The sequence below is a fragment of the Chiloscyllium punctatum genome, chromosome 5, assembly GCF_047496795.1.
Source record: "Chiloscyllium punctatum isolate Juve2018m chromosome 5, sChiPun1.3, whole genome shotgun sequence".
In the NCBI taxonomy this organism is placed as follows: Eukaryota; Metazoa; Chordata; class Chondrichthyes; order Orectolobiformes; family Hemiscylliidae; genus Chiloscyllium; species Chiloscyllium punctatum.
In genome coordinates, this window is record NC_092743.1 from 5,058,283 (window position 1) to 5,071,406 (window position 13,124).

The 13,124-nt window shown below is 41.1% G+C and overlaps 1 protein-coding gene across 2 annotated transcripts in view; it reads left to right on the top strand.

Annotated features, from left to right (window-relative positions):
- LOC140476847 (laminin subunit alpha-3-like) overlaps positions 1-13,124 on the top strand; it is a 364,783-nt gene that overhangs the window by 75,457 nt on the left and 276,202 nt on the right. For both annotated transcript variants that reach the window (XM_072569677.1, XM_072569678.1), the window contains exon 3: positions 6,743-6,860. In XM_072569677.1, the coding sequence (XP_072425778.1) occupies positions 6,743-6,860 (118 nt within the window). The remainder of the gene's footprint in view (positions 1-6,742; positions 6,861-13,124) is intronic.

Sequence of the window (13,124 nt, forward strand, 5' to 3'; positions counted from 1 at the left end):
CCCATCCCAATGCCTTTTAAATATTGCAATTGTACCAGCCTCGACCACTTCCTCTGGCAACTCATTCCATACACGTATCACCCTCTGCATGAAAACGTTGCCCCTTAGGTCTCTGTTATATCTTTCCCCTCTCACCCTAAACCTATGCCGTCTAGTTCTGGACTTCCCCCTCTCCAGGGAAGAGACTTTGTCTGTTTATCCTATCCATGATTTGGAGATGCCGGTGTTGGACTGGGCTGTACAAAGTTAAAAATCACACAACACCAGGTTATAGTCCAACAGGTTTAATTGGAAGCACACTGGCTTTTGGAGCATCGCTCCTTCATTAGGTGATAGTGGAGGGCTCAATCCTAAAACACAGAATTTATAGCAAAAATTTACAGTGTGATGTCACTGAAATTATACATTGAAAAATACTTTGATTGTCTGTTCAGTCTTACATCTGTTGGAATACCATGATAGTTTCACTCCTATCATGTGTAAATCACAAAACCTTTTTTTTTAAAAGTTGTATTATCAGGTTCGCTGTAACAATGGGTGATAGCTAGACAATATGTTGAAGGTGTTAGCCCCCTGTGTTCTCTGTCTATGCCATGATGTTCAGATTGATTCTAATCTAAAAAGTGAGATAACAGAGTTTTACATGAATTCATGCAGTTTTTGAGCAAAGTACAATGTAACTCTGCAAGTACAAATTCACACCACAAAATATATGTGTGCATGTGGGTCTTTGTCTATCTGTGTGTGTGTGTCTGTCTGGGTTGGGGGTTGTGAGTGTGAGAGTGTATGTGTGTGTGTGTGGTGAGTGTGGAGTGTCTTAAGTCTGTGAGGGGGTGCATGTGTGAGTGTGGGAGTGTGTGCGTGTCAGTTACATCACACTGTAAATTTTTGCTATAAATTCAGTGTTTTAGGATTGAGTCCTCTACTATCACCTGATGAAGGAGCAACGCTCCAAAAGCTAGCGTGCTTCCATTTAAACCTGTTGGACTCTCACCTGGTGTTATGTGATTTTTAACTTTATCCTATCCATGTCCCTCTTGATTTTATAAACCTCTATTCTTCGAAGCTCCAGTGAATATATTTCCTAACCAAACCAGGCTCTGTTCATACATCAGTCCTGCCATTCCAGGAATTAATCTGGTAAACCTTTGTTGCACTCCCTTCATGGCCAGAACATCCTTGTTCGTCATTCTCTTATGCTCAAGCTGCTTTAAGTGTAACTGAATATCACCTGATATTGACCTTTCACACTTTGGAATACCTTGCTTCTCTGGCATTTCCTCTAAACCCAAATGTTGTACTGGTACCTAAATTATCTCTGCTTTTCTGGTCTGGCAGACAATGTAACCTCCAGTTTATCTGCCAAGGCAAACTACCCGGCCTTTGAAATTTCTTTGAAGACTGCAAGGGACAACTGAGCTTCCTGCATAAGTTCCTTTACCATTTCCAATGCCATATCTTAAATTCAGTGTAGAACCTCATTTTTAAAAAATTTTCCTTTTATGAATACTATAACCAAATTCTCCATGTTTCTGTTTCAGATCCGTCCCAGATATACCCTTAAATATTGTCATGCCTTGCTGCAGTTGCAAACTGTAAATAAAGATGCAGTATTTATGCAGTCACCAGAAAAATAAAAGTTCTTTTAAAATAGTTATATAATTTCCCAATTTATCTAACTTTCAGACCCAGTTTAATAGAAAGCATGGACCAGGTTTCTGTACTTAATAAGGAATACTATTTAGTACAAATAAATAGACTCTAATGACGTGTTAACAATTATGAACCTAACAATATTATTTAAATGTCTAATCACATTATAAATTCCTAGACACACACACACACACGGACACACAAAGATCATGGGTGTCATGGATGGAGAGAAAAACTGGGAAGGAAATTCAGTAATCTCTGTTCACAGGATCTGCTGGGATCTTGGACTGATCAGAACCCTGCTTCTCAATTTCTTTTTGAATAAGGGGCACAAGGTGGCTAATTCACTTATGAAATGCCTCTGACTTAATTCTCATTTTATTTCAACTGCTGAAGGTAATACAAACTAGTTTTCTTCAGGCTTAAAGTGGCTTTTACTAAAGGAAATAGAGAGAGTTCCTGAGCTGGTGGAGATCTGAAGGTTTCTTGTATCTTGCTCACAGTCTCAGCTGTTCAACTACCACAGGACCAATCACACAGTTGATGGTCGGCAAAAGGCTTTTGCCATTGGTCTATGGATCAGTGACCAGTTGTCAGTCAACTGCTTGTTGCCAACCAAGGTTCCATCAGTACATAACTTTTCAGTTCCGGCTCATGTGTAGTCACACTTCAACTACAAATGGAACCAGCAGCTGACTAAACAGTGCCTGAATTTATAGGTTACCTGCTTTCAAAACATGCAGTAATCCTCTAGCAATACTTGTTTTGAAACAGTTCTTTTAACATTTCAGTCCTCAATTAAAAATACAGGAAAGTACACAGGCACAATTTTTACACCTTTCATAAACCTTTATAGCGAAATAGTGTTATAAACAGTTCACAAATTCATACTTAAGGTGATTGCATTGTTTGAAAGCTATGATTTATATAAATGCTACCGATTGTGGTTTAAAGAGGTCACATATGCAAATTGAAAATTAATTTTTTGATGAGTGATGGAAAGCAATAATTAATCACAAATATGGCTCTATAGGAAGTGAGTCTTTAGAAAATTTCTTCAGATTTTAAAATAATCTCTTAATAAAAATTTAATGCACAAAATGAACAAAACAAGATAGGTGCATGGGGTCCCAGTCCAGACATCTCCCCACCCCCCTCCTGTTTCTCTACAGGCTTCAACCCCACTTGCCCCCACACCTAGTCCAGTCCCCTTACCCCTCTCAGTGTAGGTCAATCCTCCCACCCTGACCAAACCCCTGCTCTTGTTGCAGACTTCCCCACCCCCCCATCCCACTTCCTGCTCTGGTCTTCGTCTTTGCTCCCCTGGGGCCCCAGCCCTACCCTGTCAGTAGTGAATGGGTGATATCACTGTGCATTGAACTTGATGACACTGTCGGCACATGTATAGTTCTGCCCTGTTGCAGCCAGCTGACATCACAGAAATTATGTCTGTGCCTGCATTGTGGCCATATTAACGTTTATGGATAATCTTTCCATTGTTGAAATCACATTTACATTAATGCACTGCAAAACAGGGCTCAATAGCAGCCTTCATACAATGTACCACCAAATATTATTGAAGATACAATAAATATTTGTTGAACCTGTAATGATCATTCATTCCCGTGAAAATCATGCTGGAACAGCATCCCTCCTCTTGTACTGTTACTGTATTCTCCATGCAACAAAGTCCCTTCTTCAGAGGACAGGAAGCATTTATGTTTTGGGACTTCTAAGTGTGACATAACATTTGCTCTCCAAGTTTGATAAGCAGCCCATAAAGCCTAAACAATGTTACCATAACTGTAAAAGAAAATAAAAATGAATGAATGTTGGGTACTATTAATAGCTGTATCAATAGGAATGTACATTTGACTGACATACACAGGTCAGTCTGATGTGGGATGGATTACATTTGGACATTTCAAGGGCAGTTGTAAAGTGAGATTTCTATTTCTATAGCTGTGAGATACATTAGACAAGTAGCTCTGGATAACAAGACACATCGATATTGTCTGTCTGCGGGAGAAAGAAACAGAATGTTAAAGCTGTCTTATGAACATTGAAGCTAAGGAACATTGGAGCGAGGTAACTTCATAAACTCAACTTAGCCTAACCTTTAAATATTCTTAGATTCTGGGACAATGAACAGCTCATCTGTTTTATTGATGAGCGTCAAAAATACTGAAGACATTGCAGTTTTTCAGATGACAGCTCAATGCAAAATGGGATAGTAATGGGAGAATAAACAAAGAATGAATTTATAGGAAATGAAAATGTTGCTGTAAAGCTTGATGTTCGTGAAATTAGGTGCCACAGTCATGATCTAAAATTTATTGAACTCATTATTGTATGTGGAAGGCTGTATACTGCCCAATTAAAAGATTTGGTGCTGTTTTTAACATTAGCCTTTAGATTCACTGGAAAAATTTAAGATTACCATCTATTAGGCGCTAGTCATGAATGTATGGAATGCTCCCTATTTGCCTGAATAAGTGCAGCTCCAACAACACTCAAGAAGCTTGACACCATCCATACAAGGAGAAAGTGAGGACTGCAGATGCTGGAGATCAAAGTCAAAAAGATTGGCACTGGAAAGGCACAGTAGGTCTTGCAGCATCCAAGGAGCGGGAAAGCCGATGATTCAGGCATAAGCCCTTCATCAGGAATTCATCATCCATTACAATGCAGCTTGATTGGCAGCACATCCACAAGCAGTCACTCCCTCCACCTCTGGCACTCACTAGCAGCAGTATGTACTATCTACAAGATGTGCAATAGAAATTCACCAAAGATTCATAAATAGCACCTTCCAAATCACAACCACAATCATCTAGAAGGGCAAGGGCAGCAGCTATATGGGAACACCACCACCTGTAAGTTCCCCTCCAAGTCACTTATCATCCTAACTTGGAAATATATCACCGTTCCTTCAGTGTCACTGGGTCAAAACCCAGGAATTCCCTCCCTAAGGGCATGTACTGCAGCGGTTCAAGAAAGCAGCACACCTCCACCTTCTCAGGGACAACTGTGGATGGACAATAAATGCTGGCTGGCTAGTGACACCCTGACCCCATGCATTTAAAAAAATGATATAACTGCCAAAACTTGTAAGCTGATTTATATTCAGCTGGCTTGTTTCCTGAAAATAAATATGAATACTGCCACAAAAAGACCTCTCAGAGGATGCTCTCAAATGTGATGTTGTTGTACATGATTTAAAAGGCCATTGTATCACATGGAAGACCAAATCCCTGGAAAATCCATTAATCGAAGCATGGGAAAAATCTTTGTGCAGACTGCTGTACAGTTACAGGAGGCTTAGTTGGAAATAGATCAACATACAAATCTGGAAAGATGATAAGTCAAAGCAATGGAGGGATTTGAAGATGAGGTCTTTAACCTCTGCAATTTTTCTCCATAACTCTCTCCACTTCCAGCTGGGGAGGCAGTGGCATAATGGTAATGTCATTGAAATAATATCCTGAACCCCAGGCCAATGCAACATGGGTTTGAATATGACTTTAACAGAAATTTGAATTCAATAAAAATCTGGAATTAAAAGCTAGCCTTACTGCACTTGAATCACATGGAAGACAAGAGAACCTTCCTTTCAGGAAGAATTTCGGTATGGTCTACATGTGATACCCATAGGACTCACATTGGCTGAGATTATCATGAAAGATTCTTCTTCTATGTTTCTCCCCTTGCCTGAGCTGTGATGACCCTCAGGCCAAACTACCACCAGTCATCTTCTCCGAAGGAGAGAGCAACCCTATGGTCACTTGGGACTTTGGCAACCTCTCCCTTGTTTTTTACATGTGACTCCAGGTCCACAGCAATGTGGTTGTCCCTAATGTCTTATTGAAATGATGTGGCAAACCAGTCAGATAAAGGAGAAATTACGGATGGCTAATAAATGCAGACCTGGCCAGTGATGCCTCCATTCCATGAATGAATCAAAAAAACCCAACTTACCTTCTTCAAAGTGATCTTTAAAACTGATCTCTTTAGAAGAGCTTTTGATCATTTGTCCCATTACCTCCTTATATGACTCAGTGTCAAATCATGCTTGATAACAGACCAGTAAAATGCCTTTGAATATATAATACAATGAAGCCACTAAATAGATTCAAGCTGCAATTGCTGTGTAAGTTGAAATTTGTACTTTCTACTGTGTAAATCATTTCCAGTAACACAGTGTCAATGCACTCAAATTCATTTAGTAGATTCTATTGTCTTACTTTATTGTCCACCAAGTGTTCGTTTTACACTTCTATTTTAATTCTCCGTAATCTCAAAATTTAGTGGCAACTTTGAACCCACAGGATGGCTAATTGATCGTAATAAGTACTGTTCTCTTAATATATTTGTGAATTTTTTGTACTGTTTGTGTGACCAGAATGAACAATTTCTAATCAAAGATTAGTTAGCACTACAGACACGTTTCCATACAATACGTGACCTCCTTATACTTCCTACCAAAATGTATTATATTGCATTCATCTGTATTATTCATCTGTATTGAAGTTAATTTGTCAATTACATGCTCACTATACATATTTGTAAAAGCCTTCCAGTATTTTGTCAGAATCCTTCTCTGTACTAATGACATTTGTTAATGTGAAGTTCCTCAGCATATTTTGAAATTTCCTTTACTTCCTTGTTGTAATACTACCCAAAAGAATAAAATAACTGTTTTAACTTGAGACTGAACACTACCTTAAAAGCTGGTGCACGATAACAGATTGTGAACATCCAATTATTTTATATTGCTCAGGGAACACAGTTTATATATCAATTCTGAGCCAAAGCCTGACAGAGAACTCTATAATCTGTAATGATTTAATCAACAAAATAAGTGGTACAAAAAGCAATAGAAATTACAAAAGACTTTATCTTACTGGATCTGAAATTAATTGGTGTTTCAATTTTTAAACATCTGTTAAAACTCAAATATAATGTACAATGAAAGTACGTACATGATAAACAAACTCCTTTTGATTAGCAAATTGATCAAATGTATAAATATTTTTGATTGCAGGACCTAATATATTAATATTAATGAAATCATTTGTCTTCTTAACAGCTTTTTCATGTGGCTTATATTCTTATAAAGTTTGCTAATTCTCCACGTCCTGACCTTTGGGTGCTTGAGAGATCAGTTGACTTTGGAAGATCCTACAGTCCATGGCAGTACTTCGCTCGTAAGTCTCACATGTTTTTACCTCGGAATTTTACTTTATTTTGTTCTTGCTTTTACAAACTAGTTTCTTCATCTAGAGAGGAATAAGTTGATTAGGGATAGTCAACATGGTTTTTTGAAGGGTAGGTCATGCCTCACAAGCCTTATTGAGTTCTTTGAAATGGTGACCAAACAGGTAGATAAGGGTAAAGTGATTGATGTGGTGTATATGGATTTCAGCAAAGCGTTTTTTAAGGTTCCCCACAGTAGGTTATTCCACAAAATACTGAGGCACGAGATCAAGGGTGATGTAGCAGTCTGGATCAGAAATTGGCTTGCTGAAAGAAGATAGAGAGTGGTGGTTGATGGGAAATGTTCATCCTGGAGTTCAGTCACTAGTGGGGTACCGCAATGATCTGTTTTAGGGCCACTGCATGTTTGTCATTTTTATAAATGACCTAGATGAGGAAATAGAAGGATGGGTTAGTAAATTTGCAGATGACACTAAGGTCGATAGAGTTGTAGATAGTGCTGAAGGTTGTTGCAGGTTACAGAGGGACATAGATAAGCTGCAGAGCTGAGCTGAGGGGTAGCAAATGGAGTTTAATGCGGACAAGTGTGAGGTGATTCACTTTGAAGGAGCAACAGGAATAAAGAGTACTGGGCTATTGGTAAGATTCTTGGTAGTGTAGATGAGCAGAGAGATCTCAGTGTCCATGTACATAGATCCCTGAAAGTTGCAACCCGGGTTGATAGGGTTGTTAAGAACACGTACCGGTGTGTTAACTTTTATTGGTAGAGGAATTGAATTTCAGAACCATGAGATCATGCTGCATATGTACAAATCTCTGTTGCAGTCGCACTTGGAGTACTGCACACAGTTCTGATCACTGCATTGTAGGAAGGATGTGGAAGCTTTGGAAAGGGTGCAGAGGAAATTTACTAGAATGTTGGCTGGTATGGAGGGAAGGTCTTATGAGGAAAGGCTGAGGGACTTGAGGCTGTTTTTGTTAGAGATAAGAAGGTTGAGAGGTGATTTAATTGAGACATGTAAGATAATCAAAGGATTAGATAGAATGGACAGTGAGACCTTTTTTCCTCAGATGGTGATGGCTAGCACATGGGGACATAGCTTTAAATTGAGGGGTAATAGATATAGGACAGATGTCAGTGGTAGTTTCTTTACTCAGAGAGTAGTAGGGGTGTGCAACACATTGCCTTAAACAGTAGCAGACTTGCCAACTTTAAGGGCATTTAAATGAACATTGGATAGACATATGGATGAAAATGTAATAGTGTAGGATAGATAGGCTTCACATTGGTTCCACAGGTTGGCGCAAAATAAAGGGCCGTAGGGCCTGTACTGCGCTGTAATGTTCTATGTTCCATATATTCTTCAAAGTTCAACTTGAAGTTCTTGGCTGAATCAAAAAATGAAATATTGAAAATACTAGGCACCTGGAATAAAAACAAAATGCTGGAAACATGCAGCCTCTTTGGAGAAGAATTAACGTCTTGTTCAAAGATCTTTCATTATTGACATGAAATATTGAGCTCAGATTTTGCCACCCTGACACAAGGCAAACCTGGATCTGGTGACTTTAAATGGAAGTTTTGGGTGGAACATAAATTTAAATGTCCCAGCCAATTCCCAGAGTAAACCTGATTGGGTGGTGATCCAAAGTATTCCAGAGTTATGTGAATTACAAAAAGCTAGCATCCAAGTTCACTGGGGAGAAGGGAAAGGCAAATGGAGGTTTTTTTCAAGGGAAATGAAGTGTAACAATAGGAAACATTGAACATGAAACAATATAGCACCGGAACAGGCCTTTCAGCCCACCATGTCTTTGCTGCATGATGCCATTCTAAAAGAAACCCATTTGTCTGCATGTGGTCCATATCTCTCTATTTCCTGCCTGTTCATGTATCTAAATTCCTCTTAAATGTTGCTGTCGTGTTTGCTTTTACAACATCCCTAGGCAGTGCATTCCACTCTGTAAAAAAACTTCCCTTATCTCCTTTAAACATTTCCCCTCTCATCTTAAACTTATATCCCCTACTATTTTCCATTTCCAAACTGGGAAAGAGACTCCCAACTACCCATCCTTTCTGTGCCTCTTATAACTTTATATACTTATGTCAGATCACTCCTCAACCTTCAACGTTGTAGTGCAAATAATCAAATTTTGTTCATATTCTCCTTATAGTTAGTACACTCCAATCCAGGTAACATTGTGGTAAATTTCTTTTGCATCCTCTCGAAAGTTGGGCGGCACGGTGGCACAGTGGTTAGCACTGCTGCCTCACAGCGCCTGAGACCCGGGTTCAATTCCTGCCTCAGGTGACTGTGTGGAGTTTGCACATTCTCCTAGTGTCTGTGTGGGTTTGCTCCCACAGTCCAAAGATGTGCAGGTCAGGTGAATTGGCCATGCTAAATTGCCCGTAGTGTTAGGTTAGGGGTATGGGTGGGTTGTGCTTCAGTGGGTTGGTGTAGACTTGTTGGGCTGAAGGGCCTGTTTCCACACTGTAATGTAATCTAATCTAAGTCTCCATCTCCTTCCTATTGTGTGGTGACCAGAACTGCACACAATACTCCATAGGTGGCCAAACTAAAGTCTTATACAACTGCAATATGACTTGCAACCTTTTATACTTAATGCCCCAACTGATGAAGGCAAGCATGCCGAATGTCTGCTTTCCCACCTTATCCACTCGTGTTGCTATTTTCAGGGAGCTATGGACATGCACCCCAAGATCCCTAAAGTATATCAATTCTTCTGAGGGTCCTGCCATTTACTGTGCACTTTCCACTTGCATTTTACCTCTCTAATTATAACTCTGATCTCTCTCTCTGCACCTTCTCTGTGGCTGTAACAATCTATTCTGCACTCTGTTCTGTCACTCTGATGCACTTTGTATGGTACGATCTGTGTGTATAGAACACAAAACAACACTTTTCTCTATATCTCAGTACATCTGACAATAAATCAAACTCAAATTCAAATCAAACTTAAACTCAAGATGCATCACCTTACACCTCTGTCTACAACACTTCCTCTATAATGTGTCGACTTAAAATTATCAGATGGGCACACAATGTGGTTCACTTACACTTGCTAGACATTGTATATATTCATAGGCAGGCACCTGGCCTGGAAAAGGAACATGCCCAGACGTTGAGCTTTACTTGAAATACACTAAACATGAGAACGATACTTCCCTAGTGATTTTTCCATGGCAACGCCCTGACGAGGCAGAATTATCTTGTTGTCCAATGATCACCCTTTTCTCTTGCCATATAAGTAGCTGCTTCCTTCTTTGCTTCAGTCCTGATGAATACAAGACTTAAAGATTCTTCAATAGTTTTATTTCTTCATCAATACTCAAATTCTGTCTTGTCATCTGATTTATTCTCATTAAACAGATATTATATGCAATAATCACATTTTTCCTTTAAGATTACAATTAATAAGGAGAAAACATTCCTGGGCAGCTTCAGTTTTTTTTTGTTTCTTTATGATTTATGAGCAGTAAAATAGTTAGAATCATACAATCCCTACAGTGTGGAAGCGGGCCATTCAGACCATCAAGTCCACACTGACCTTCTGAAGAGCATTCTACTCAGATCAACTCCTCTATCTTATCCCTGTAACCCTGCATTTTCCCCGTGGCCAATCCACCTAGCCTGCACTTCCCTGGACACTATATGCAATTTAGCATGGCCAATCCACCTAACCTGCACATCTTTGGACTTCGGGAGGAAACCCATGCTGCCACGGGAAGAATATGCAAACTCCACACAGTTGCCCAAGGGAATCAAACCCGAGTCTCTGGTGCTGTGAGGCAACAGTGCTAGCCACTGTGCCACCACTGAGCTACTAGACCGCCACTGAGCCATTGCAGTTGAATGTTTCTGTGGGATTTTATTGTGTACAAATATGACCATAAGATGAAGTTGGCCATTCATCCCCTCATGTCTGCTTCACCATTCAGTGGGATCTGATAAACCTCAACATCATTTCTCTGCCTTTTCCTCATAACCCTTGATTCCATTATTGAATAAGAATCTGTCTGTCTAGCCTTGAATATAGTTTATGACTTGGCCTTGACAGTGTCTCTGGTAAAGAATTACACAAGTTCACTGTCTTCTGAGAGAAGAAGGATTATTCGAGGGGCTGAGAGTATGATAGATAGAAGCTACAGGGACATAGTTATGTCAGAGAACAGTGGTAGCTGGGTAACAGTTAGAGGTGGGAAGGGGAGGAAGCAGGCAGTGCAGGGATCCCCTGTTGTCGTTCCCTCAACAATAAGTATACCGCTTTGGATACTGTTGGGGGGGACAGCCTAGCAGGGGTAAGCTGCAGTGACCGGGTCTCTTGCACGAGGTCCGGCTCTGAGGCTCAGAAGGGAAAGGGGGAGAGGTGGAGAGCGCTAGTTATAGGAGACTCTATGGTTAGAGGGACAGACAGGCGGTCCTGTGGACATGGGCGAGACTTTTGGATGGTTTGTTGCCTCCCGGTGCTAGGGTCCGAGACAGCTCGGACCGTGTCTTCAGAATCCTTAAGTGGGAGGGTGTGCAGCCAGAAGTCGTGGTGCACATTGGCACCAACGGCATAGGTAGGAAGAGGGGTGGGGAGGTCATTCAGGAGCTCTGGGATTAGGCTGGAAGCTAAAAGCTAGGACGGACAGAGTCGTCATCTCTGGGTTGTTGCCGGTGCTGTGTGACAGTGAGGCAAGGAATAGGGAGAGAGTGAAGTTGAACACATGGTTGCAAGGATGGTGTAGGAGGGAGGGCTTCAGGTATTTGGACAATTGGACTGCATTCTGAGGAAGGTGGGACCTGTACAAGCAGGATGGGTTGCACCTGAACCAGAAGGGCATCAATATCCTGGGAGGTAGGTTTGCTAGCACCCTTCAGGGGGGTTTAAGCTAATTTGGCAGGGGGATGGGATCCGGACTTGTAGTCCAGCAAGTAGGTTAGCTGTTTTCAGGATGTCCAAGAATGTAGGGAGGCTGTGGAGAAGGTAGCACTGACAGGGAATACTTGCGGACACAGAGATGGGTTCAAGTGTGTATACTTCAACGCAAGGAGTATCAGAAATAAGGTGGGTGAACTTAAGGCGTGGATCGGTACTTGGGACTACGATGTTGTGGCCATCACGGAAACGTGGATAGAAGAGGGACAGGAATGGTTGTTCGAGGTTCCTGGTTACAGATATTTCATTAAATTAGGAAGGGTGGTAAAAAAGGAGGGGGTGTGGCGTTGCTAATTAGAAATGGTATAATGGCTGCAGAAAGGCAGTTCGAGGGGGATCTGCCTTTGTAGGTAGTCTGGGCTGAAGTCAGAAATAGGAAAGGTGCAGTCACCTTGTTGGGTGTTTACTATAGGCCCCCTGATAGCAGCAGAGATGTGGAGAAACAGATTGGGAAACAGATTTTGTAAAGATACAGAAGCCACAGGGTAGTAGTCATGGGCGATTTCAACTTCCCAAATATTGGTTGGAAGCTCTTTAGATCAAGTAGATTGGATGGGGTGGTGTTTGTGCAGTGTGTCCAGGAAGCTTTTCTAACTCAGTATGTAGATTGTCCGACCAGAGAGGAGGCCATATTGGATTTGGTACTTGGTAACGAACCGGGACAAGTGATGGGCTTGTTAGTGGGTGAGCAATTTGGTGATGGTGCCCACAATTCTGTGACATTCACCTTGGTTATGGAGAGAGATACGTGCGTACAACAGGGCAAGTTTTACAATTGGGGTAAGGGTAAATATGATGCTGCAAGACAGGATCTGAGGAGCATAAGTTGGGAGCATAGGCTATCAGGGAAGGATGTCGTTGAAATGTGGAACTTTTTCAAGGAACAGATACGACGTGTCCTTGATATGTATGTACCTGTCAGGCAGGAAAGAGATGGTCGTGTGGGGGAACCTTGGTTGACGAGGGAGGTTGAATGTCTTGTAAAGAGGAAGAAGGAGGCTTATATAAGGTTGAGGAAACAAGGTTCAGACAGAGCATTGGAGGGATACAGGATAGCCAGGAGGGAGCTGAAGAAAGGGATTAGGAGAGGTAAGAGAGGGCATGAAAAATCTTTGGCGGATAGGATCAAGGATAACCCCAAGGCATTTTACGTGTATGTGAGAAACATGAGAATGACGAGAACGAGGGTAGGTCCAATCAAGGACAGTAGTGGGAGACTGTGTATTGAGTCGGAAGAGATAGGAGAGGTCTTGGATGAGTACTTTTCTTCAGTATTTACAAATGAGAGGGACCGTATTGTTGAAGAGGAG